Source organism: Coregonus lavaretus (assembly GCF_964263955.1).
Source record: "Coregonus lavaretus genome assembly, chromosome: 6".
In the NCBI taxonomy this organism is placed as follows: Eukaryota; Metazoa; Chordata; class Actinopteri; order Salmoniformes; family Salmonidae; genus Coregonus; species Coregonus lavaretus.
The window spans coordinates 26,634,205-26,659,529 of NC_139993.1; the positions used below are offsets into that span (position 1 = coordinate 26,634,205).

General features: G+C 42.3%; 1 protein-coding gene across 1 annotated transcript in view; it reads right to left on the bottom strand.

Moving 5' to 3' along the window:
* Positions 1-25,325, bottom strand: part of LOC311130196 (E3 ubiquitin-protein ligase RNF220-like) — a gene marked incomplete at both ends in the record, with an annotated part of 46,312 nt that overhangs the window by 11,790 nt on the left and 9,197 nt on the right. Inside the window, 3 exons of the mRNA XM_084162893.1 lie at positions 62-154; positions 266-308; positions 1,136-1,265. Coding sequence (XP_084019019.1) covers positions 62-154; positions 266-308; positions 1,136-1,265 — 266 coding nt within the window. The remainder of the gene's footprint in view (positions 1-61; positions 155-265; positions 309-1,135; positions 1,266-25,325) is intronic.

A 25,325-nucleotide genomic window follows, 5' to 3' on the forward strand; every position in this document is an offset into this window, starting at 1 on the left:
TGTATGTGTGTGTGTGTGTGTGTGTGTGTGTGTGTGTGTGTGTGTGCAGTGAAGCACCTACCTGGTATCTGTCTGAGTGGGGGTCTTCAGGTGGGCAGGGGGAAGAGGTGGGGGATCCTCCCTCACGTTTAATGTGCAGAGATAGTGAGAGGGACTGTGGACAAAGCACAAAGGACAGGGTGTGTGTGTGTGTATGTGTGCATGTGTGAGTGTGTGTCTGTGTGGGAATATGTATGTATGTGTGACCATAAGTGCTTTTATTTACCTTGGAAGCCCCTAATGGATGGTCCCTCTGCACTGAATTAATACTATCAAAGGGAAGTAAGAGAGAACATTTAAAGGGTGCCCAGACAGGAAACAGATGCTACAATATTGAACATTGACACTGTTTATTGTTGCTTATTCTCCATGCCAGTGGTACAGATAGTCTATCTAATATCCAAGGTTCACATACAAACGCACACAACACACACACACTCACACACACGTAATATCCAAGGGCCATGTTTAATTTGAAGCCATTATTGTCCTCAGCACGGTTGTTAAGCAGATTTGGCAAGTAATGTCTTTATTGGACGAATCATTCTTGTGGCCTAAGCAGGTAGTGTGTGTGTGTATTTATTTGTGTGTGTGTGCATGCGCATGTTAGCTGATTATGGGGGTTGAGAGCAGGCATTATAGAGGCATTATATTGGCCTAGCTGTAGGAAGTGTCGCCTGGGGCAGGAGGGCCGTTATGAAATATGCTGAGAAAAATGAGGCACCTTGTAAACATTATACTCCAGTGACAAAGGAGACAGGAAATATGATGGAGGGGCCCTCCAGCTATCTGTAAATATTAATAATCACAACCACATCTGGAAGCACTAAACAAGCGAGAGAGAGAGAGAGAGAGAGAGAGAGAGAGAGAGAGAGAGAGAGAGAGAGAGAGAGAGAGAGAGAGAGAGAGAGAGAGAGAGAGAGAGAGAGAGAGAGAGAGAGAGAGAGAGAGAGAGAGAGCAAGATGGAGAGAGAATAAATAAAGAAAGAATGAAAGAAAGAAAGAAAGACGGGAGGTGGAAAGAAAGTAAACAATCAACTACAGTATGTAGTAAAGAACAATCGAGTACAGTTTGTGCAGTGTTCTATATGCCTACCTGATTTGTAACTGTGTCAGTCTGCCCATCTCCTGCTCCATGTGCTCCTGTAGCTCACCTGGTCGTAACACAGCATGGCACACAGGACACACTGGGGCCTGGGAGTCATACAGGACTTTACCCTTACCTACTGACCCAGCAAGGGGAGGAAAGGCAGAGGGAGGAGGGAAGAGTGTGTCATTAGAATATTCAGTGTCAAATAGGTTTCAGGTTTAATATACACACACACACACACACACACACACACACACACACACATACACACATGCTTGAATGCTAGTGCACACACTCACACATGAACACAAGTACACACACACACCGCCCCCACCCCCCACACATTCACCACCACCCTGTCAGTGAGCCTACATCATAGGCTGTCAATGGGAACATTAGCCCGGCCCACCCGGCCCATTGGGTTTCACTGATGGTTCATGGCCATAAGCAGCCAGCTGGGAAGGGAGGTATACTATATCAACATTTTACCAGGTGGATGAGGTGATTTACTCCTGAAAGCCATTAATCACATGTAGAAAGGTATGGCTATCTCTCTGCATCACATTTCCCTCTATGCCTCAACACAACCAGGCAAGAGAACCCCATAATATAGCCAATCATGAGGGAATGTACAGTATGAACAATAGCAATGACATAAATAAAAATGAATACATTTGATATGAATAAAAACAAAGGCTCATACAGTAGGCCTACTCATCACCATTAAAAACACTGTCACAGTATCACACCAGCCATATTACATTCACGTAATTTTGCAGACGCTGTTATCCAGAGCGATTTACAGTAGTGAGTGCATACATTTTCATACTGTTCCCCCGTGGGAATCGAACCCACAACCCTGGCGTTGCAAGTGCCATGCTCCACCAAGTGAGCCACACAGATTTTCAACCTGAGAGCCTATTAGGGGCCTGCAGCATGTGTAGTCACCTATCTGCTTCCCTCAGGAACCTATTACACAACACATCAGCGACACTCATAAGGACAAAATACATGACAGGTTGGCGTCCCCTCTGACATCAGCTGAGCTACGAGCGCCTAATGAGGAGCCAAATAGGGACAAAATGGTTGCTAAATAAAACATGGTCACAAATAGCAAAAAGCCACTCAGTGTCCTTGGGGAAGTGACAGGTCATTCCATGTTCCTCACGCCTTTTTTGCATCCCTCGCGGAAGGCTAAATGAGTTTTCCCGACACGCATTGAGCGTTGCCGGGCTTTCAGCGCTCCCCGGCCCGGAACATGCAGGCATTAGTAAACAATGAAATCTCGGGCCTGAAATTGAATTTATAACCACATTACCTGGAGAGATAAGCGTCTCTGAATGGCACCATGATAAGAGGAATGGGATTTGATTTTCAGGTGGTTTATTGTCCCTGTTTTTGTAGACTCTCCCTCCCCATCCTCCCTCCTCCATATCCTGTCAACGCTTGTCTGAACCAGGCAACCTCCATGTTAGGGACAGTTTCCCAGCCCCAGATTGAGGCTATATCTGGCCTAAAAAGCACTTTTAATGACTGAGACGATTGTATGTATGTGTGCGTGCGTGCGTGTGTGTGCACCTGCATGTGTGCACATCTGAGACATCTACATCACAACCACCCTGTACACATGCTGCCTCCCCCTCCTCTCCTACTTCTCTCCCTCCCATAGCCGGGGGAAGTAGGGGTGCTGAGAGTGCTGCAGCACCCCCTGAAAAATCGGAATAAAACAAAAATGTTGGTCTATTCCTGTATTAGCGGACAGATTTTGCCATCTGTAGCGCTGGCACAAAAAAATATTCTGCGCCTCACGGGCGAAAGAATCATAGCACCCCCACCCCCAAACATCTTCCCGCGGCTATGCCCCCTCCCATTCCCCCTTACCCTTCCCAGATAAACCGTGTCAGCATCAGTCAGCCTCAGCACCGCTGAGCCTGGGGGGTCTCAGACACATAACAGGGGGGCAGTAAACCAGCCTATGTGGCTAGCTAGCTATCTCCCCATTTAACAGGAGCTGAACGGATTCCATCTCTGTCTCTGTCTGGAAAGCTGTTCTCCCCAGGCTGCCAAAGCTGTGTAGCACTCTCATTTGTTCTGCTCTTTGTTCAGCACTGGTCCCATCCCTCACTAAGGAGGCTGGCGGTTAAGCCAGTGGTTAGGCTACACTGTCTCTGTTGCTGAGGACAAACACCTGCACGGTGGCATCATGGTTAGGCTACCTCCTAGGTTACATCCTTAAGCCTTTGTCTCTACAATAATATCCATACTGTTGTAGATGTACTGTACAGCTAACTTGGGGTACATTGTGGCCTGTCAGAGGAAATGGTTTGTTGCAACAACAAAAAAACAGAGAATGTCAAAAGGAACAACAGTTTACAAGTCACTTCATAACGCTCCTATAACATAATATAATGCCATTTTGCAGACGCTTTTATACAAACTGACTTACAGTCATGTGTACATTGTTTTACGTATGGGTGGTCCCGGGAATCGAAACCACTACCCTAGCGTTGCAAGTGCCATGCTCTCCCAACTCCTATTGTAATGTATTTTGTATCTATAGAAGAAATCCCAATTTCAAATCTCAAAATCATTCAAGATTCAGGAAAATAGTATTTCTGATATGGTTTGTTGTTGTCAGGAGGAAATCATGTGGACGACAGAGCAGTATGACTGCATGTCAGCACAAAATAAATACAATCTATATCTTATCTCCCAAGGGCTTTCACAGGAGTCAACTGTGAGAGGAATGTTTTGTAGAAATACTGTATTGAGTTTTTGTCTAATCCCCTCACAATTCAATTACATAAAATAGGAACCCTCATCTGGTTCATGATGTACAATGTATTTAAATACACGAATAATCTATTTGAGGGAAATCATTATGATGACTGACAGAACTGTTGATATTGTAGGCTATAGGATCCTTGAAACACAGGAAGTCATAGGCCTACAGTATGTATGGTACATCAATCCTATTCCGTATAGCCACACCACCAATACAGAGATCAGACAACCACACACACACACACACACACACACACACACACACACACACACACACACACACACACACTTCCCTAAAAAGACCATAGTCACCCTGTGGGCTGTGGTAATCGCTGATGCCAGTGCCCATATGACGGGTGCCACTACTGTACAGACACACGTAGCTGAGATGGCTGACGTGACCTTTACAGAATGCCACATGTCATCAGGGCTTGATGTCACCTTGTGACATTAGGCCAGGGCATGAACAAGGCTGTTGTAAAGAATAACCCGCAGTGACAAAATCTGAAGACATGGTATAACTATGATTGACAGACATGGGCACTGGTCAAGATTGGATTGTTTTGAATGGCTGGGTTATGGTACAGGCAAGACTCCAGAAAAAAAAGGAGGATTATTTGTGTGTCTGCGTCTTGCTGTATGCCAGTCTCATGATGCCGTCCACGTTTATCACTCAGCTACTGGAAGGAAGGCTCGAAATCAAGGCTAGCTATATGCCTATCCGGTATGAAAAAACATTGACACCTCGCCCTAACTACCATCATCAGACCAAAAACAATTAGTTTCCCTTTCCACTTTAACGTCATAATAAGCACAGGCTCTATTATGTGTAACCAGGGGGTAGATTGTGGAGGCTTGTGGGGGCTGTAGTTGGCAAGCGTTCAGAGGAAACCCAAGTCATAAAAGACATTGGCTCCCACCACACCTGTGCCCCGCCCCTTCCTGTCTCCCACGACAACCTGCTTCCTATTTAAAACATCACATCAAGAATATTAAAGGATATTACTCAGCGCTTTTCTTCCTACCTGTAACACACTTCCTACCTAAGTCCCAAATGGCACCCTATTCCCTATATAGTGCCTATGGGTCCCTATGGGTCATGGTCAAAAGTAGTACACTATATAGGGAATAGGGTGCCATTTGGGATGCTACCAAGCTCTCTGAAGTAAATGGAGGGAAATGGGCTGCCGTTTGTTTTTACTGGGGAAATAATGGCCTATTGAGAGGTAGGCTATTTAATGAGCAACATAATAGGCCACGTAGCTGCTCACACATATGCCAGTGCCCATATGACGGGTGGTTTTCAAAAGGTTGGTAGGTTTTTTTCAGAATTTTTATTCATCCCAGAATTTCCCGGGTATACAATAAAAAGCAAATGTGATGTTGAGAAATCCCCTTGACTAACTGTTTTTACTGGTCAATTACTGTAATACACACATCCTCTGATTCCCAAATGGCACATTATTCCCTATTAAGTGCAATACTTTTGACCAGAGTCCTATGGACCCTGGTTCCCAGCTTCACCTCACACCATCCAATCCATTGTGTATAATGTCTTAAAGATACCCCACCACCATCACCACCCTTACCGCCACTCCCTCACTGCCTTTAATCAATGTCTCATTAGGACTGTAATGATTAGTCATTGACTAATAAAGACTGTATTAATTCATTGTTGATGGGTCTTATGTCTACATTGTACATTAGAAGTGCACATGGAAGACAGCTCCGTAATTCCCAGTAGGGCAAGGGTTCTCATGCTTTTTGGGGCCGGGGACCCCTTTTGTAATAGCAAATTCATCAGGGACCCCCTCATAATCAGAAATCAACTCGAGTGAGATAAAAATAGCACACAATACGTTTTACTATGACTTTGGCAGTGCATGGCCGAACAAACAAAGTCTTGAGCCCTGGGAAGGAACAATTTGTAGTTTTCAAGCTAATTTCCTGCAATTCTACACATTTTGTCATGGGGAAGAGAGACTTTTTGTTGATGAAGCTTTAAAGCTAAAATCCTGCTATTTTACACAACATTTTAAAGGGACTATAGGAAGTATTGAGTTGACAAATGTATAATTGGTGGAGCATAGCCATGGGAAGTAGGGGTGCTGAGGGTGCTGCAGCACCACTGAATCTGAATAAAATCTCTCCCTTTCCCTCTCTACCGTCTTTCTTTCTTTCTTTCATTCTTTATTTATTTATTCTCTCTCCATCTTGCTCTCTCTCTCTCTCTCTCTCTCTCTCTCTCTCTTCACTATAGTTCCAACAGCTGTGTCCATGGCCGTGCATGTCCTCGGCCAATCATCTCTTTCTATCCCTAAATGAGAAAGAGAGTGGACTCGCCAGCCATGTCTAAACTACCAGGTTCTCCTCTTAGACCCTGTTCAACCCGAAGGCAAACTCTGCCTCTAGTCTTTTCGGACTGTAATCAATCTAGCCTCTTTGAAATGCATGGCTCAATGATCTTTGATACTGATCTACAAATCTGAAAAAAAAGGGAAAGGAGAGAGTGTGAGTTGCGGTGAAGTTAAGGCTGCCCTTAGGGCTGGTCATTATATAGATAGGACTATATCTAAACCTCAGAACAACAAACACAATATTTATGGAGTAAGCTTTCTCTGTCCAACTCCTGTAGAGGAACAGTGCCCCTCTGTTTCAGTTTCCCATTGTGTCATATGGATGCCTCTGGCTTTGACATTACTATAACACATTATGAAGGCTCACACATATTTATAATAAGCATTATACCTGCATTATAAAGCATTATACCTGCATTATAAAGCATTATACCTGCATTATAAAGCTTTATACCTGCATTATAAAGCTTTATACCTGCATTATAAAGCTTTATACCTGCATTATAAAGCATTATACCTGCATTATAAAGCATTATACCTGCTTTTAAGTAAAGTGTTAATGACATGATGATATAAGCCGGTTCACAAATCAAAATCAAATCAAATCAACGTTTATTTGTCTGAGAGCTAACAGCTGTCACAGGCTAAGTGACGGTTAGGGGACATCAGCTGACCAATGGTCACCAATGGCCTGTCATTCACTCAAAGTGGGCGATAACATTTACATTTAGCCACTGAGCATAGGCCCTACAGTGACAGTAGGATCCCGCTGTCTACTGTCATGATGACACTATCATCCGGCTATAAACCATGGTGGACTGCTCTAGTTATCTTATCTGAATTATCTGAACTATGAGTGAACCAGTCCTTCCACCTGAAAGAGAGACATTTCTCTCTTGTCAATAAAATGTGTGTTTGGCTGTGCGTGTGTGTGGCCGGAGTGGGTCTGAATGAGGCATTAACAGGCTAATAGAGTAATCATAGCCCATCGTTACGGTCTAATTAGATTGGCCCTTAAAATACAGATTGCTATTACTCGGCCCACTGATTAACACACACTGCTGGGCTTTCTTTCTCTCTCCCTCTCCCCCTCTCTCTCCCTCTCTCTGTCTCTCACTCTCCCTCTCTCCCTCTCGCTCTCCCTCTCTCTCTCCCTCCCTTTCCCCCTCTCTCGCTCGCTTTTTCGTGCTCGCTCTCTCGTTCCCTCTCTCCCTCTCAATCTCCCTCTCCCTCTCTCTCTCTCTCCCTCTCTCTCGCTCTCTCTCCCTCTCCCTCTCTTGCTCTCTTTTTCATTCTCCCTACTCCCTCTCTCTCAGCAGCCTGTCAATTAGTGCTTAATGGGGGAAAATGAAAGGCTCATTCTACGAAGCTGATTGCATCAAGCACTTTGACCCTGAACACTCACAGTCAATGGGACTTCTAGATAGCAGGAGACCTCGAGTCACGGATGCACGAATGCATGAACGCACGCAGACACACAAAGGCATGCAAGCACGCACGCACACATACTGTACACCCGCTCGCACGCACACCCAGACACACACCTGTCCCCCATACACCACAGGTGTGAAGGGGTGGAAACAGTAAAACAGTACTAATAGCGACCAGCACCACATCACACATAGCCCTCAAAGTGATCCGGTTTCCTATCCTGTTTCTCCTCATACAGATAACATCAGATGCTGTCTCACAGTCACATACCACTGTTGCTGGGATGATGGACACAGTAGAGAAAACGTGTATTCCTTAAGTGTCTCAGAGTAGGAGTGCTGATCTAGGATCAGTTTTAACTTTTGGATCATAATGACCAGGATCACATGGACAGGGGGTATCGGATCCTAGATCAGCACTCCTACTCTGAGGTGCTTTGTGAATACGGGCCCTGGTGCACGATCAACCAGTGTTTGTGTTTCCCCACACAGCCTGGCACATTAACTGTCTGTCTGTCTGTCTTTGTCTGTCTGTCTCAGTCTGCCTGTCTGTCTGTCTGTCTGACTAAACCACAGCTTCTGTATCTGAGAGACGATCCTTTCATTACGGAGTACATACAACCAACTGGGCACAGACGTCAAATCAATGACTATTGCACATTGTTTCAACGTCATTTTATTGAAATGACGTGGAAACTACGTTGATTCAAACAGTGTGTGCCCAGTGGGAAGACACATGCATAAACACACACAGAGTCATGCAAAAATCGCTGGCAGGTCTGGACGTCTGGCCCCCCACAGTAGCTGGTTCTCATTTAGTGTGCCAGTGTGGTTGAACAAGGCAGAGATTGCCTTATTCAGGGTTAGACAATCAGCCAGACAAGACACATAGACACCGACCCAGCACTATCACTGGGATAAGGGCAGCCAAATAAAGGGAGCCTTCACACCACAGTGGAGAAACACAGTGGCTGATGTTTTTTGCCAGCGTGTGTACATGTGTGTGTGTGAATGCACATTTGCGTGTTTGTGTGCACTTACATGCATGTGTGTGTCTGTGTGCGTGCATGCGTCTGCGTACACGCGCGTGTATATTCACGCAAATGCATGCGTTCGACCGCATGTGAGTCTGTAGTCCTGGCGAGCTCGCTCCTCGCTCATCAATACGCCCCAGCGATACTCCCTCCCTGTCTGCTAACACAGAGGAACAAAGACCATTGGCAACGCTGGCCAGTTATAGATCCTCGCCTCTCTGTTCTTGTTCAATCAGGTCATGCTGCGGTGCTGTAGTCAGGCCACTTTCAGCTGAAAGTTCAATCTCCCTCTCCTCCACTGAACATGGCTTCAAAAGAGCGGCTTTAGCTTGAGCTAATGAGGCTGGACCCTCTCCAGTTAGAATCTGGCCTCGGTTCTAGCCCACCCAGACACAGTGGTACGATATTGCTATAATACTGACTGTCCTGTGATTTTGTACATTCAACACTGTATAACTCTGTATAACATTCTCTGCTTTACAATGTGCATGGCTGGCACAGAATATAATGCATCATATCCGTGATCCCCACAGTAAAGCTGCTAAATCTACTGAGAGTTTTTGATTTTTTTCTTAGAGAGACAGATGCACAGCTTGACCGAGGAGTAAGCTTACCCCACAGCAAGCAGGATATGGGAAATGTCACACAATCACAACTCATACAATTATTTGGATTATTTTATGACATTGGGTTGTGATTTCATTATGGACTGACCTCTTAATTTGCCTGCCCCTAACCAGGTTTATACTGTCCAGCACTGCTTGTGTGGTCTACGAGGACAATTAGCATCATCCACCATCAACCCTCCTCCAGCCCTCTGCCAAATCAGCCCTGACACAGACACACACACGCACACGCACACGCACAGACTCATTACCACCATAATAAATAGCTGAGACGACACATAAAAGGTTATATACTGCTGGACCGCTGTTTTCCTACCAATTACCAGGTCAGTGATTTACGGTCACAGTGGATTGGTATTCTCGGTGGTGCACAGAGGGGTGTTTAGTTTACACCCCTCATACAGAGCTGGGGGTGTAAGGAGGGGTGAGGGGTCACTCTGTAAACTTTTACCTTTAAGGGGTCAGAGATGACTGGAGCATGTGGTCAGTCAACACCCCATTACTAGGCACTATAGGTAAGCTGAATGTAATGACTTATCAGTGGAATACTTATTGGTCAACTTGTCGGGCTGGACGTTCATGGTTACTTCATCTGTATTGAGGAAACAGAACCACGTCCCAAATGGCACTCTATTCCCCATATAGTGTACTACTTTTGACAAGACCCCAGTATTCAAGGTTTAAAAAGGCTTCTAAAGTTGATAATTTCCCCTTTAAAATGTCTGACTTTATTTGCCCTAATGAAAAATGTATCCACCCCTAAAAAAAATATCATCATAATAATTAACATTTCCTGTTGCTGCAGGATTATTTTCCTGCTATGAAAAAACAGGTCAAATTAAGATAGCACACCTGTATAGGGAATAGTGTATCATTTGGAATGCATAGTTTTGTGAGAAAACTTGTGTGTGTTGTTGTTGTGGTTCAGAGGTCACATGTCACATGAGTCACGCTCTCTAGGTCTGTGGGTCACTCTGCTTTTATAGATCTGCTTCACAGCTGGGTGAGAAGTAACCAGCAGGAGGTCTGAGTCTAATGCTGTATAATGAGGTCTGTGGCAACACACACACATGCATGGATGTACGCACGCACACACACACACAAACACGCACGCACAGAGTGCACACACACACGCACGCTGGCATGCACACAAGCACGTAGGTAGGTACGCAAACACACACCCTCCCTCCCTCCCTCGCTTCCACCCGCCCACCACACAAAGACACACACACACACACTGTTAGACTGTCGTCTTGTCTGTGCTGATCTTCAGTAAGTGTCTGTTTACCTGAGCGTTTGCCCTTCCTGCCCTCTCTATCTGCTTGAGTGATTTGTTAGACTCCGGGGACAGAACAGGGGATGTGGCCTTTTCTGACTGAGCCAGTGATCCACAACCGCAGCCCCATTCCCCTTTGCCCTAGGCTCTGTCCCAAATGGCAACTTACTCCCTATATAGTGCACTACTTTTGACCAGAGCCCATTGGGCAGAAGTCGGCAACAGCAGTGATTGTTTTGGGCCCCTCAAAGTTTAAAAAAATAAAATACTAAAGAAATGCTAAAATTACCAGGAATTCAGCTACAAATTTGTTTCATTTAGGAAATCTGTTCACCAAGTATTCCCTGGAGAGAAAAAAAAAAAAAACGGGATTGTGTCTCAATGTAATTAAGGTATGAAAGTTATTTTCAAATACAATCTCTTTTTGGGCTTAGTTGAGGTCAATTTGCAGTGTACAATTATAATTATGTTTCGGCCAACCAACCATCCGCTCCGAGAAAATCGGCCTGCGGCTGAATCTAGTTGCTTTGATGATTCTTTGGGAGGCAAGACGGGTTCCATGGAAGGCAAAAATGATTCTACATACAGTAGAACCCTTCTGAATCAGAATAAGCTTTATTATTGTAGATTTTTTTATTTCTTTTAAATAGTGCCTGAGCATTAGTGTTAACCTCAGTGTGTAAACTTTAACATCAGGAGTTTGGATAATCTGATACTGATAAGAGAATGTGAAAATGTTTTAAACTATACCTATATGGGAATATTTGTGCATGTATCTGGTGTTCCCTTAATCATTTTACATATACAGTGCTGACCTAGTTGGTATCTTTGCCAAGATTTCTGTCTTTCAAATTAGTATGTTCTTTGATTTTATTGAGCAGAGAGTAGAAAAAAGGAAGGGAGCATAAGTCAACCAGCAATGTACTGTATGCTATACAGCAAATTGGTCAATTTTACCAAGTGTTGATTCAGAAGTTAAATTAATTTAACACTCAGTGGTGTAAAAAAATCCCAGTGTTGGTGTTAACCAGAGTAGCCAGAGTTGAGTGTGATTGTGTAATTTCTTCTCTGTGTAGAGTAAAATACTCAAAACCACCCCTCTAAACTAATCCACTCTGTTAGTAGTTTAACTTATTGCACCAGTTACTGAGATGGTTGTTCCAGTTTAGATGATTTATGTAGTCTCGGTAATCAATCTTCCCTACCCTGGCAGTCATTCTGAATGCAGGTTGCGAGTGATTAAAAGTTCCAATTGCTGGATATCCTCACTCTGGCTGGATTCCAATAGGAATTACACATCACTTTGAAAGCCCTCAAAGAAAGGCCTTATGATATACTGTATGTAATGTATTGTCATAAAGAGTTACATTTTAAAGGCTAATAAGGCTGGTGGAACCGTTCATAGAGGGTTCTAGGAAGAACCTTTTGACGATAAAAGGGTTCTTGGTAGAAGCATTTATAAAGGGCTCTAGGTAGAACCATTTACAGGGGGTTCTATGAAGAACCCTACATAGAGGGTTCTACGTAGAACTATCTGCAAAGGGTTCTACCTAGCACCAAAAAGGGTTCCCCTATGGGGACAAACCAAAGAACCCTATATGGTTCTACTTAGCACCTTTTTTTCTAAGAGTGTAGCCTTCCCTACAGCGACCCACCCAAAGCCCCCTCCACCTCTCATCTCCCCCTCTCCCACTACCTCTTCCTCCACGGGTCTTTGAAGTGAGATCAGAGAGAGAAGCGTTCGGAACCACGTGATGCAGCAGGTCGATCAGGTGCAGGGAGACGGAGGCTCAGTTAAAGCAGACTGTTGTTTTAACGACCCCTGGTCCGCTCTCATAATGAGACCCGCTCTCTCCTTCTCTCGCTCTCTCTCTCTCTCTTTCATGCTCTTTTTATCACTCTCGTTCTTGTTATCGTTCTCGCTTTCGCTCTCTCTCGTTCTAGCCCTCTTTATTTCTCTCTCTCTCTCTCTCTCTCTCTCTCTCTCTCTCTCTCTCTCTCTCTCTCTCTCTCTCTCTCTCTCTCTCTCTCTCTCTCTCTCTCTCTCTCTCTCTCGCTCTCTCTCTCTCCACTGAATCATAGCTGTTCAACTGTTGAATGACTATTTGTGACAATATGAGGGGAATGCAGAAAGATAAAGGAACACAAGAGTTTCCAGAGAAATGGTAGTTAATACAGCTGTAAAAAATATTGTTCACTGAGCAGCCAAACAGGTGTCGTCAGTCATCAACAACGACCACTGTAATAGGGACGCCCTCCAGCATCATAGTGTTACCCTGACTGCGTCCCAAAAGGCACCCTATTGCCTACATAGTGCACTACATTGGGAATATGGTGCCATTTGGGACGAAGATTTACCCTTTCTCCCCATGCTACTGTAAAAGTCCACTGCCAGACCTATAAGTCCAGTCTTGCCCCATGCCATGGAGCTGTGGGGCACTGGGCTGACTGACACATTGTAACTGGGCTCCTTTTAGACCTGGAGAATGAGAACATATGGATTCCATGTCACTGGCAGACATCCAGCCAACTTGACACAATTGTGGGAAGCATTGGACTCAACATGGGCCAGCATCCCTGTGGAAAGCTTTCGACACCTTGTAGAGTCCATGTTCCAAATAATTGAGGCTGTTCTGAGGGCAAAAGGGGGTGCAACTCAATATTAGGAAGGTGTTCCTAATGTTTGGTACACTCAGTGTAGATGACAATACAGTGAAGGTTACCTGGGACTATAGAGATTGGTTGGACTGGAGTGGGTGTTTAGGGCAGACAACTATGAGGCAGTCTAGGGCATACATTGGGTTGGAATAACAAGTCTTAAAGTCCCCCTGCAGTCTTTTTAATTGTATTTTTAAATCATCAATGTATGTCTAATAAAACACTATATGTATTTATTTTATGAAAATAACTCAAAATATATATATTTTTTATCATTTATTTCCCTGAGCTTCCTTTTGCCATTGAAATAGTCAGTCTGATCGTGTGGGCGTTGATACAAATGTAAAGATATTTACATACACAGCTCTGATTGGCGGATAGGATCTGGTATAGACTCTAGATCAGGGGTCTCCAACCTTTTCTAGCATGAGAGCTACTTTTAAAAAATGAAATTTCGAGAGCTACAAATGTTTTTCTAGCCATTAAATAGGCACGTTCTTCTCTTCTCCCATGCAACTCTTCCCCACAACTCCTCCCCAGGTCCTTAGTGTACAAGAGAAAGTTGTGCACTATGTTCTGCCAATATGACTAGTAAAATAATAGTTAATAAATAACTCTATGGGGGCCCTACAAAATCTAAGATTTTTTCCCCAAATTATGTTTTATATTTTCTCAAATTATGTTCTCAGTATTATTTTTCCTGGCTATAGATTTTTTTGTTTTTCACCCACAAAGTTACAATTGTTCATAGAAAAACAATGAAATTGGATGTACTGAGTCCATTTTAATGCTGAAATCACATCAGAAGACAGCTCTTACACAAAAAGGGTATTATCATAATTGTCACTTTTTTGACTGCAATGCCCTTTTAAGGATTGTTTGGGATGGGGGGTTCTCCTCTTGTGATGTATCAATGTACTCTGTGTGGTGATGTGCAGTGAAGAACCTTCATTCAGGCCAGGTGGGGCATTACAGCCTTATTCTAAAATGGATTAAATCATTTCTTTCTCCTCATCAATCTACACACAATACTCCATAATGACAAAGCGAAAACAAGTTTTTAGACATTTTTGCAAATGTATAAAAAATAATTAACAGAAAAACCTTATTTACATTAGTATTCACACCCTTTCCTATGAGAGTCGAAATTGAGCTCAGGTGCATCCTGTTTCCATTGATCATCCATGAGATGTTTCTACAACTTCATTGGAGTCCACTTGTGATACATTCAATTGATTGGACATGATTTGGAAAGGCACACACCTGTCTATGTAAGGTCCCACAGTTGACAGTGCATGTCAGAGCAAAAACCAAGCCATGAGGTCGAAGGAATTGTCCGTAGAGCTCCGAGACAGGATTGTGTCGAGGCACAGATCTGGGGAAGGGTACCAAAATATTTCTGCAGCATTGAATGTCCCCAAGAACACAGTGGCCTCCATCATTCTTAAATGGAAGAAGTTTGGAACCACCAAAAGTGAGCAATCGGGGGAGAAGGGCCTTGGTCAGGGAGGTGACCAAGAACCCGATGGTCACTCTGACAGAGCTCCAGAGTTCGTCTGTGGAGATGGGAGAACCTTCCAGAAGGACAACCATCTCTACAGCACTCCACTAATCAGGCCTTTATTGTAGAGTGGCCAAACGGAAGCCACTCCTCAGTAAAAGGCACATGACAGCCCGATTGGAGTTTGCCAAAAGGCACCTATAGGACTGTCAGACCATGAGAAACAAGATTCTCTGGTCTGATGAAACCAAGATTGAACTCTTTGGCCTGAATGCCAAGCGCCACATCTGGAGGAAACCAGGCACCCTTCATCACCTGGCCAATACCATCCCTATGGTGAAGCATGGTGGTGGCAGCATCATGCTGTGGGGATGTTTTTCAGCGGCAGGAACTGGGAGACTTGTCAGGATCGCTCTCTCTCTCCCGCTACTCTCTCCTCTTCCATCCTATCATCTCTTCCCTCTGCTCAATCCTTCTCCCTCCAATCTCCTGATTCTCCCTCCTCAACCCTCCTCTCCTCCTTTTCTGCTGTGGTATCTGAGGAATGTATGACTTTGCTAATGGTTTCAAATGGTTTTAGAGGATGTTGACTCAGCTTAAAGGGAGCATCTGGGGAATAGTTCTATAGGGGCACCCTAAAGCCGAGGAAGTCTGTTAGGTGGCCTCCTGGGGTTGGTCTGAATGGGAAAACACCCATATTATGTTACATAGGGCATAGGATATAAATACTTGGTTAAAACAAAAGAGGACAGAATAACATATTACAGATTGGGGTCCGGTTATTCTCCAGATGTCTGCAGATGTCTGTCAATTTACGCTGAAATCTTGTGATATAAATAAACCTTTATAATCAAAGGACAGTGTCAGCGGAATTCTTGTTCTCACAGCATCTCAGCATAGTTTTCTCGACACCACAAAATGGCAACGAGGTATTTGGGTCGTGTTACTCTCGCTCCAGAGTCCGGCAGATAAGGGTGAGTTTTCTTGCTACTTTGGGCACTGGTCAGTTCGTGTGTCTGTGTGTGTGCGTTAAATGAATGCACCGTTAAGAACTTGCGTGTGTGCTTTGCTGTTATTTGCTGTGGGATAGGAGTCCGTTCTAAATTTGTTTGCGTTGAAAGCAACGCAAACAGGTGGGAGTGTCTATAGGGATATTTTGCTTGAAAAAATTCAAAAAGAATACAATGAAGGAAAGGTCAGGAACTAAGGTAAATGTATACAAATTAGGACATTGCGAATCTAGGAAAGCCCTCTAACGAGGCGATCATTAGGATGGGCCGAAAAATCCTAAAAGCACGTTAGGTGTATTTAGGTAAGTCCCGGGGACTTGAGGTTGTGGTATATATATTCGGTTGCAAGTTACCGCTCAACTTATGGTTGACGAATTATATGATTGATGTGACCGCTCATCGAATGTCCGCGGAACTCGTGGTAGCAGAAATTTAGGAACAATGGAACTATACGGCGCAATGTAGGTAGCATACTGCCTTAGGGGTCCATAGGAATGGGATAAGCCTCTTAAACTGTATGTGTATGTGTGTGTAGAAGAAAGTAGTATTTGTGTTCTATGTTTTGTGAGCTCTGTTAAATTGTTACTGTTTGTCTATGGGGGGAAAGAGAGGAAGTACAGCGGGACTGTCTACTTTCTGTTGTCTAGCTGGGAGAGAGCTGGGAGAGAGCTCCCTCCACTCTGAAATCGCACTGGTGAATGTACTACGCATGCGTGTGATTTTATGACTTTAGAGTTACGTAGAGCAAATGTGCCACTCCTCTGCCTGCACTGAGTTGCTGGGAGACGCAGACTCAGAACAGAGCAGACAGGGAGAGAGGAGGAGATTTAAACACAAATGGAATGTTCTGTTTGTTAAATAGGCTGTTGCTTAATGATGAAACTATTTGATTGAGATCTATTGAATTGATAAATGAGAGAGAGATGTTGACGGATAAAAATAAAAAATAAAAATAAAAATAATAATAATAATGTTATTGAGCTATTTATACTATTCTTGAGTTAAGTTGTTTGCTTATTTCTTAGAGCGAATGTGACTAGAGGTGTATTGAATGGTTGAAATAACCCAGTGAGTGCATAAACTACTAAATTATTGTCTGTTTCTTTGTTCTTCTGTCATATGAGAGATAACATTTTTAATTTTTTTTACATTTTAGTCATTTAGCAGACGCTCTTATTTATATTTTTAAATTGTATATATATTTTATTTTATTTTTTATTTTATTTTTTATTTTATTTTTTTAAGAAGGAGGAGACAGAGAGAGAGAGGAAGTGCTGACGAGTGCATCATGCGACAGAGTGTGCTGCAACGGATCAAGTCAAATTAAGGCCAGTACTGTTCTATTTACAAAACTTACCTTCCCATAGAGGATATTTTGGGTGCCTAGCATATTTGATGTTATGACAATTTGACAAGGACTTGGCAACAGACTATGGAGGACTAAAAGTGCCACAATTAAATAAATAAATACACCATTAAATAATTACTTAAATGTGTCATTAATTAATTAAAATTAGAATTAAATACATAAATGTGTAATTAAATGTATCATTAATTAATTCAAATACCGATTCATTTTATGTAAAATACATATATAATTATTTCACTATTTACATTTACATTTCATGATCCTGCATTGCAGTGATTCATGAATTACTTAAAACTGTCAAACTGACCCATCAAAAGTTGGTAGGCGGAACCTAACGCCTGATTGGTTACCCTCTGCATCAAGCCAAGACAAATCAATTCCGGATAATGGATTGATGCAGAGCTACTGAACACATTCCAATACACTGGGTGGCGCTATTCACCTTCAATAAGTTCCTCTGCTTTACTAGCTACATGCTCTGGGTCAGCAGGTCCTGCTTCTACATCCTCTGCTAAGTTTAAAATGTCTCTAACCAACTCCCTGGAAAGTTCACGGAGATCCTCCATTGTCTCTATCCAGGTTGGCCTACTCTACTTCAGACCAAAGCAATGGATCAGACTAGATTCGCGTTAGCCCCGCCCACTGACTTTGATGGGTCAGTTTGACAGTTTTAAGTAATTCATGAATCACTGCAATGCAGGATCATGAAATGTAAATGTAAATAGTGAAATAATTATATATGTATTTTACATAAAATGAATCGGTATTTGAATTAATTAATGATACATTTAATTACACATTTATGTATTTAATTCTAATTTTAATTAATTAATGACACATTTAAGTAATTATTTAATGGTGTATTTATTTATTTAATTGTGGCACTTTTAGTCCTCCATAACAGACTGATCAATTTATGTAATTAAAAATTGCATTTTGGAGTTTTTGTGCATGAGTGGGTTTGATTAGAGTTGAGTGGGGAAATCGAGTACTGACATTATTCTGTAAAATTAAGGTAATTGGGTGCTTATTAAGCAATGGGGTTTGTGAGTGCTGTAGTGTTGCTGGATTAGAGGTCTTTATTTTTTGGATTGCTCTGAAGTTGACTACTTTCATTTACTTTTTCTGATTGGATGTGGTAAGATTGCCACTAATCCATAATTTGGTAAAATAAAATAAAATAAAATGAATAAATAAGTAAATTGATGAATACATTAATTGATTAATTAATTAATTTGGGGAAGAAAATAAAAAAAGAGGGAACTATAGGCTACATAGTCTAAAATAATGAAATAATTTACAATAAAGGAATATAAAAGAGTTGTTACAAGGGGAAAAAAGGACATAAAAACTATGAAAGTAATTACTCCTGTTGATGTAGTAGAAAATAGTAATCCTTTAGTTAATGGTATTGCAAGGTTATCTGGAAAAGGGAATAAACGTTGGCCTGACATTGAACAACCATGGCTAGTGGAAGGGACTTTTAACCCTGACGTCATCAACATGATGAAAGTGATTGAATAATAGAGAGAGGAAAAGCAGAAATGACAATAAAGATGAATCCAAAACAAAAGTAGGAAGAAAACGAGATGTCTGGAAACTAAGGGTGGAGTGAGGTTCAGGAAGATGGAACTTGAAGATGAAGAAGATGATGATGATGATGATCAGAGTGATTGAGAAGAGATCATGGGTGGATATGACTCTGTGATTAGAAGGAAGTTGGCAAGAGAGGAAAGAAGGGGTGATGGAAGTTGAAGGAAGAAGGATACTAGAGATTCGATCTCTGAGGAAAGTGAAGATGGAGAAAGCAATGAAGATTTGGAGATTAAAGGTGCTTTATGTTCAAGAGGATTTTATCCTACAATGATTAGCACAGATGAAATAGAAAGAGATATAGACTGATGCATATTATGCCTGGATAAGGGGAATAATTTAGAAGAAGTAAGAGAACTGGAACAACAACTCAAGAAGCTGTAGATACAGAAGAGAAGAAAAAACTGCTGAGAAAAGGATCCCAAGAATTGGAGGAGAAGAATAATACATTGAGGAAAGGAAAGAGGGCACCAGTAAGAAGATGATATTTCGAGGACAGAACCTAGAATATAAGCCTTTGAAGAATACCGATATGTCAACAACTAGAAAGAACAGGACCAAGAAACTCTCAGAAAACTTGATGAAATACAACTGGGGGGAGAATAAGAAGGAGAAGAAAAGCTTTGGTTATGAAGAATCAGTGTGCACCAAATCAACAATCACTGCCACAGCTTCAACTGAACAAGGTCAAATGCAATTGTACCAGCCACAACTAGTGGTACAAGTTGTTTCATATCCATAGATAGTTTCTGGACTGAAAGAATTGGAGAGGAAGAGGACGAGAAGACTGAGAAAGAGGAAGAGGAGGAAGATTTAAGCCATACTTCCAGCAATCTTGAGAAGTGTGTTATGATTGTGGACAGGTTGGTGACTTTGCTCTGAGTGTAATGGGCCAGAAGGACACACAAGAAAGAATTTCAGAGGAAGATACAGGAGCAAGTGAAGATCATCTGGAGGACAGGTGAACCCTTATAGGGGCAAGGAGCAAGGATTCTAGGGGTGCCTAGAAGATCCGAAAGGGGGGTGTCAGCTGGTAGCACCAGTTAGGGGAAAAAGATCCAACAATTGAAGTGAAAATAAACAACGGACTATGGGAAGTAATGGCGGATAGCGGAGCTGCTTTTACCTGCGTTCGGCCTGAAGATGCTACACATCTCACTATGTCAAATTAAATAATTAGGATAGGGATTTGAGGGAGTAAAACAGTTGATTACTCTTAAGGAACCAATTGAGCTCTGCTATAAAAATGAGAAAATTACAATACCCATACTGGTATCAGAACATAAACCTATTGCATTGTTGGGAAGAGATGCATTGTGGAAATTGAATTGTAAAATAAGATGTACACCAGACGGCTGTCTGGTAGAAGTGCCAAAGAAAAGGTTTACCAATTGTTGATGATGACAGAGATGGATTAGTCTACAGTATTCTGGATTGGAAATCTCAGTGAAGATTTTGAGGAGGCAGACCTCCTTGGAAGAATCAGTATCCATTGAAAGATGAAGCAATCCAAGGGATTGAACCAGAAATTGAAGGACTTTCAAAAGCAGGTGTTTTGAAGACAATAGAAAAAATCCTTAGAGTAGGAATCAATTGTTGTTTTGGGAGAAACCATGAGGGGTTGATAGTAGCGCCTCTGGACTATTAGGTCTGATGATTTAGGAAGCTAGGGATTAGCTAAGGTTGCAAGGGGAAAGATTAGGAGAAAGATTACAAAGGAGTAGGGTTTTTGGGGAATCAGATTTGCTTGAATAGATTGACTATATCATAGGAAGGAGGACAAACTGTCTGAAAAGTGATGTTTACAGGGGGTGACTGTTATTCTTGGTTACATTCCTACACCAAGAGGGGAATAAGATTTCAAACTAAGCTAAAGGATGCTCAATCGTTTGCCAAGTTTTTGTGTAAAGAAGTCATAAGCAGGTGGGGACTTCCGGATCAAATATCCTAAAATTAGTGGGAAAGGAATTTGTGGATAAATCAGTGAAATGGTTTTTGAAAAGTTAGGAGAAAAGTCAGATTAAAAAGTTAGGAAAACTAGGGTTGAAGGAACTCTAGGACAGTCAGCTCAGCTTCAATGTTAGTAGTAAGAGAGAGAGAACAGTGGTGAAGGGAAATTTAGAGTTCAGTGGGAAGATAGATATGGTAGGAGTTTAGATCTGTAAGGAGCAGATGCATTGAGAAAGTATGCGTTGCTGAATGATAAGAGAAGATTGAGGGTGATTGTAGTCTTTATGTGTACAATTCCCAGCAGGAAGATCAAGGTGATTATAAATGTATTTTTTATAATCAACAGTTTGAAAGTGAGGGATTAGAGTTGGGACTGAGAGTTAATGTAGTGACACTAGTGGTGATAGATGGAAATACAAGTAAAGAGTTCAAAGCTTTGGGGAAAATGGATGAATCAACAACAATGACATTAACACTTCAGCCTATTATAACAACAGTAAGAAGCAATTCAACTCTTTCAACATTGACAGTTATTAAAGCTATAAATGTATCACATTTGATTACAAGGGAGCCAATCGCTCCAGCACCAATTTTAGAGGAAAAGACTGTCATTAGGGTTAGGATGGATGGTACAGCTCATCTTCCTTGTAGATGTGAGAGAAGGAATGTGTAGAGGTGAGATTCCTCTCATGTGGAGAGATAATTATGGAGAAGAAGTGTTGTTATGAGGACAAGAAGTAGAAGCTGTTTCACCTAGTGAAAGGAAGTATATTTTGTAAAATGATATGAAGTGGAAGAGGGTTATGAGTGATTGCTAACTTATTTTGAGTAATGTTAGAGGGAGAATACTATCATGGAGGTACAGGATGAGTTGTTTGATTTTGATGGAAGACAAGAAGATATATCTGATCAATACTGTTCGTTAGGAAAGAGAGAAACTAAATGGAAGGCATATGGATTTGATTTTTCTGTTTGGAAATTAAAGATGGATGGGCAGGTAGGAATCTTTAGTTCAAGGAGTTACCTCATTCTGTAAGATCAGTGAGGAATCTTGAGGGTCCATGTCTGTTGAGAATTCTAGCACTAGGAACATGGGGTTGAATCTTAGAGAAGGTAGCTAAACCTCTATCAAGTATGTGTAAATCTTATGCTTTATAAGGGCTGTTGTATCAGCAACAATCATTAAGAGAGAAAATAATGTAGTGGAAGCATTTGTTTAGGCCTAGGTTTAAGTGTTCTTGGTTAAATGAATTACCTTATGTGAATTTGTTAGATAGGAAGGAAAATCAGTTAACAGCGCTTCATGAAGCATTGGAGGCGAAACCAGTGAGGGCTAAAAGCTGTTTTTGTTGAAATAAAACATATGATGGAAAGGGGATGTTTAGGGGAATATCAGATGGTGATGATTATATGATGACTTTGGGGTAAGCAGGAACATAAGGTTAGTAATGAGAAATATAATGTAACTTTTGATGTTCCAGTTAGTAAGAAGAGAAGGACTTTGATGGAGAGAGAAGTTTTGCATGGTAATATGACTATTGGGGATTTTAGAGAAACATCTGGGGTTTGTGGTGAGAAAGAATATATTCTTACCCTATGGATGGATAGGATGTTGTTACATGTTGAAGTTGAAGCTTCCATATGAGGTTTTTAAAATGTAAAAGAGGGGAAGCAAGGGAAAGAGATAAATCTGATTCTGAAAGAGAGAAGTTTCATAGTCTGGGAAGCCTACCATTGGAGGATACGTCTAGGAGAGAAGTGGGGAATTTTTCCATGGTATGGTGTAACATTTTGGGGAGATAACATAGATAATATTACCTATAATTTGAAGGGTTTTGCAAATGAAACGATAAGAGGGTTTAACCTTCTGTCAAGACTCAAAGGAGTATTGACAGATAGATATCAGGTTTTAAATATTATGGTGATAGTTAGTATTTTGTGATGAATCAAAGGGGGGAAATTGTATGTGATTCATTTTATATATCATTTTTATATATAATTTTTAGTTGATATTGATGTTTTAATTTGAATGTGTTGTTTTGCAAAAGATACTGTTTGGTCTTTTCTTTTCTTCCAGAAGCATATGGGGGAATGTGTAGAGGGGACAATATGAAGGGACAATATGAAGGAGGAAGTGGAACAAGGAAGGTGTGGAAAGGTTCAGATTCCATCATCGAAGATGAATTGGAAGTCGACACTGCTGAGGAGATGAAATGTAGTGGACTACATTCCAGTGTCTGCAATGATATATAGACATATTTGCATGTGTAATACATAATTTGTGTCATATTCTTTCTGTATTAATTTTTGAAGAATGATATTTGCTGTTATTGGATACATGTGGGGACCTCAGATGTTTTTGTTTATTTTGTTGCTGCTTAGGGATATTGGGTCTAGGCAGGGATAGAGAGAATCCACAGGAGGGTCCGATGGGTTGACCAGCCTGAATGTGGACATTTTTGATTGTATTTTGTTTGCTGAGGCTTTCATGTGTATTTAATTGCATCATAGTTTAAAATGCATTGATAAAGATGTATGAATTGATCTGGAGTACTTAAGTGGTTGCCTGGGGCAGAGGGGCCGTGAGAGAATTTTACTGTCTTGATTGATGGAGGGATATTTGGAAAGAAAGCTGCCAGACAGGTTTTTCGCTCTCACACTCCATAAAGATTTGTTCATATTTCATAGAAATGTATTTACACTCCATAAAGATTTGTTCATATTTCATAGAAATGTATTTACACTCCATAGAAAAATGTGTTTTTGGTTTATTGTTAAAAGTTACTCAATAAGAGAAAAATGGTTATTTGTCATAAACCTATTCTTTTTGTTTTCGAGACTTAATTCGTCTCGAAGGGGGGAAATATGTGGTATCTGAGGAATTTATGACTTTGCTAATGGTTTCAAATGGTTTTAGAGGATGTTGACTCAGCTTAAAGGGAGCATCTGGGGAGTAGTTCTATAGGGGAACCCTAAAGCCGAGGAAGTCTGTTAGGTGGCCTCCTGGGATTGGTCTGTATGGGAAAACACCCATATTATGTTACATAGGGCATAGGATATAAATACTTGGTTAAAACAAAGGAGGACAGAATAACATATTACAGATTGGGGTCCGGTTATTCTCCAGATGTCTGCAGATGTCTGTCAATTTACGCTGAAATCTTGGACAGTGTCAGCGGAATTCTTGTTCTCACAGCATCTCAGCATAGTTTTCTCGACACCACACTGCATCCTTTGACTCTCTATGTCCCCTATCCTCCCGGCCGGCTCGGTCCTCCCCTCCAGCTCCGTGGCTTGATGACTCATTGCGAGCTCACAGAACAGGGCTCCGGGCAGCCGAGCGGAAATGGAGGAAAACTAGACTCCCTGCGGACCTGGCATCTTTTCACTCCCTCCTCTCTACATTTTCTTCATCTGTTTCTGCTGCTAAAGCCACTTTCTACCACTCTAAATTCCAAGCATCTGCCTCTAACCCTAGGAAGCTCTTTGCCACCTTCTCCTCCCTGCTGAATCCTCCTCCCCCTCCCCCCTCCTCCCTCTCTGTGGATGACTTCGTCAACCATTTTGAAAAGAAGGTTGACGACATCCGATCCTCGTTTGTTAAGTCAAATGACACTGCTGGTCCTGCTCACACTGCCCTACCCTATGCTTTGACTTCTTTCTCCCCTCTCTCTCCAGATAAAATCTTGTGACTTGTGACGGCCGGCCGACCAACAACCTGCCCGCTTGACCCTATCCCCTCCTCTCTTCTCCAGACCATCTCCGGTGACCTTCTCCCTTACCTCACCTCGCTCATCAACTCATCCTTGACCGCTGGCTATGTCCCTTCCGTCTTCAAGTTAGCGAGAGTTGCACCCCTTCTCAAAAAACCAACACTCGATCCCTCTGATGTCAACAACTACAGACCAGTATCCCTTCTTTATTTTCTCTCCAAAACTCTTGAGCGTGCCGTCTTTAGCCAACTCTCTTGCTATCTCTCTCAGAATGACCTTCTTGATCCAAACCAGTCAGGTTTCAAGACTGGTCATTCAACTGAGACTGCTCTTCTCTGTGTCACGGAGGCTCTCTGCACTGCTAAAGCTAACTCTCTCTCCTCTGCTCTTGTCCTTCTAGACCTGTCTGCTGCCTTTGATACTGTGAACCATCAGATCCTCCTCTCCACCCTCTCCGAGCTGGGCATCTCCGGCGCGGCTCACTCTTGGATTGCGTCCTACCTGACCGGTCGCTCCTACCAAGTGGCGTGGCAAGAAGCTGTCTCCGCACCACGTGCTCTCACCACTGGTGTCCCCCAGGGCTCAGTTCTAGGCCCTCTCCTATTCTTGCTATACACCAAGTCACTTGGCTCTGTCATATCCTCACATGGCCTCTCCTATCATTGCTACGCAGACGACACACAACTAATCTTCTCCTTTCCCCCTTCTGATAACCAGGTGGCGAATCGCATCTCTGCATGTCTGGCAGACATATCAGTGTGGATGACGGATCACCACCTCAAGCTGAACCTTGGCAAGACGGAGCTGCTCTTCCTCCCGGGGAAGGACTGCCCGTTCCATGATCTTGCCATCACGGTTGACAACTCCGTTGTGTCCTCCTCCCAGAGTGCGAAGA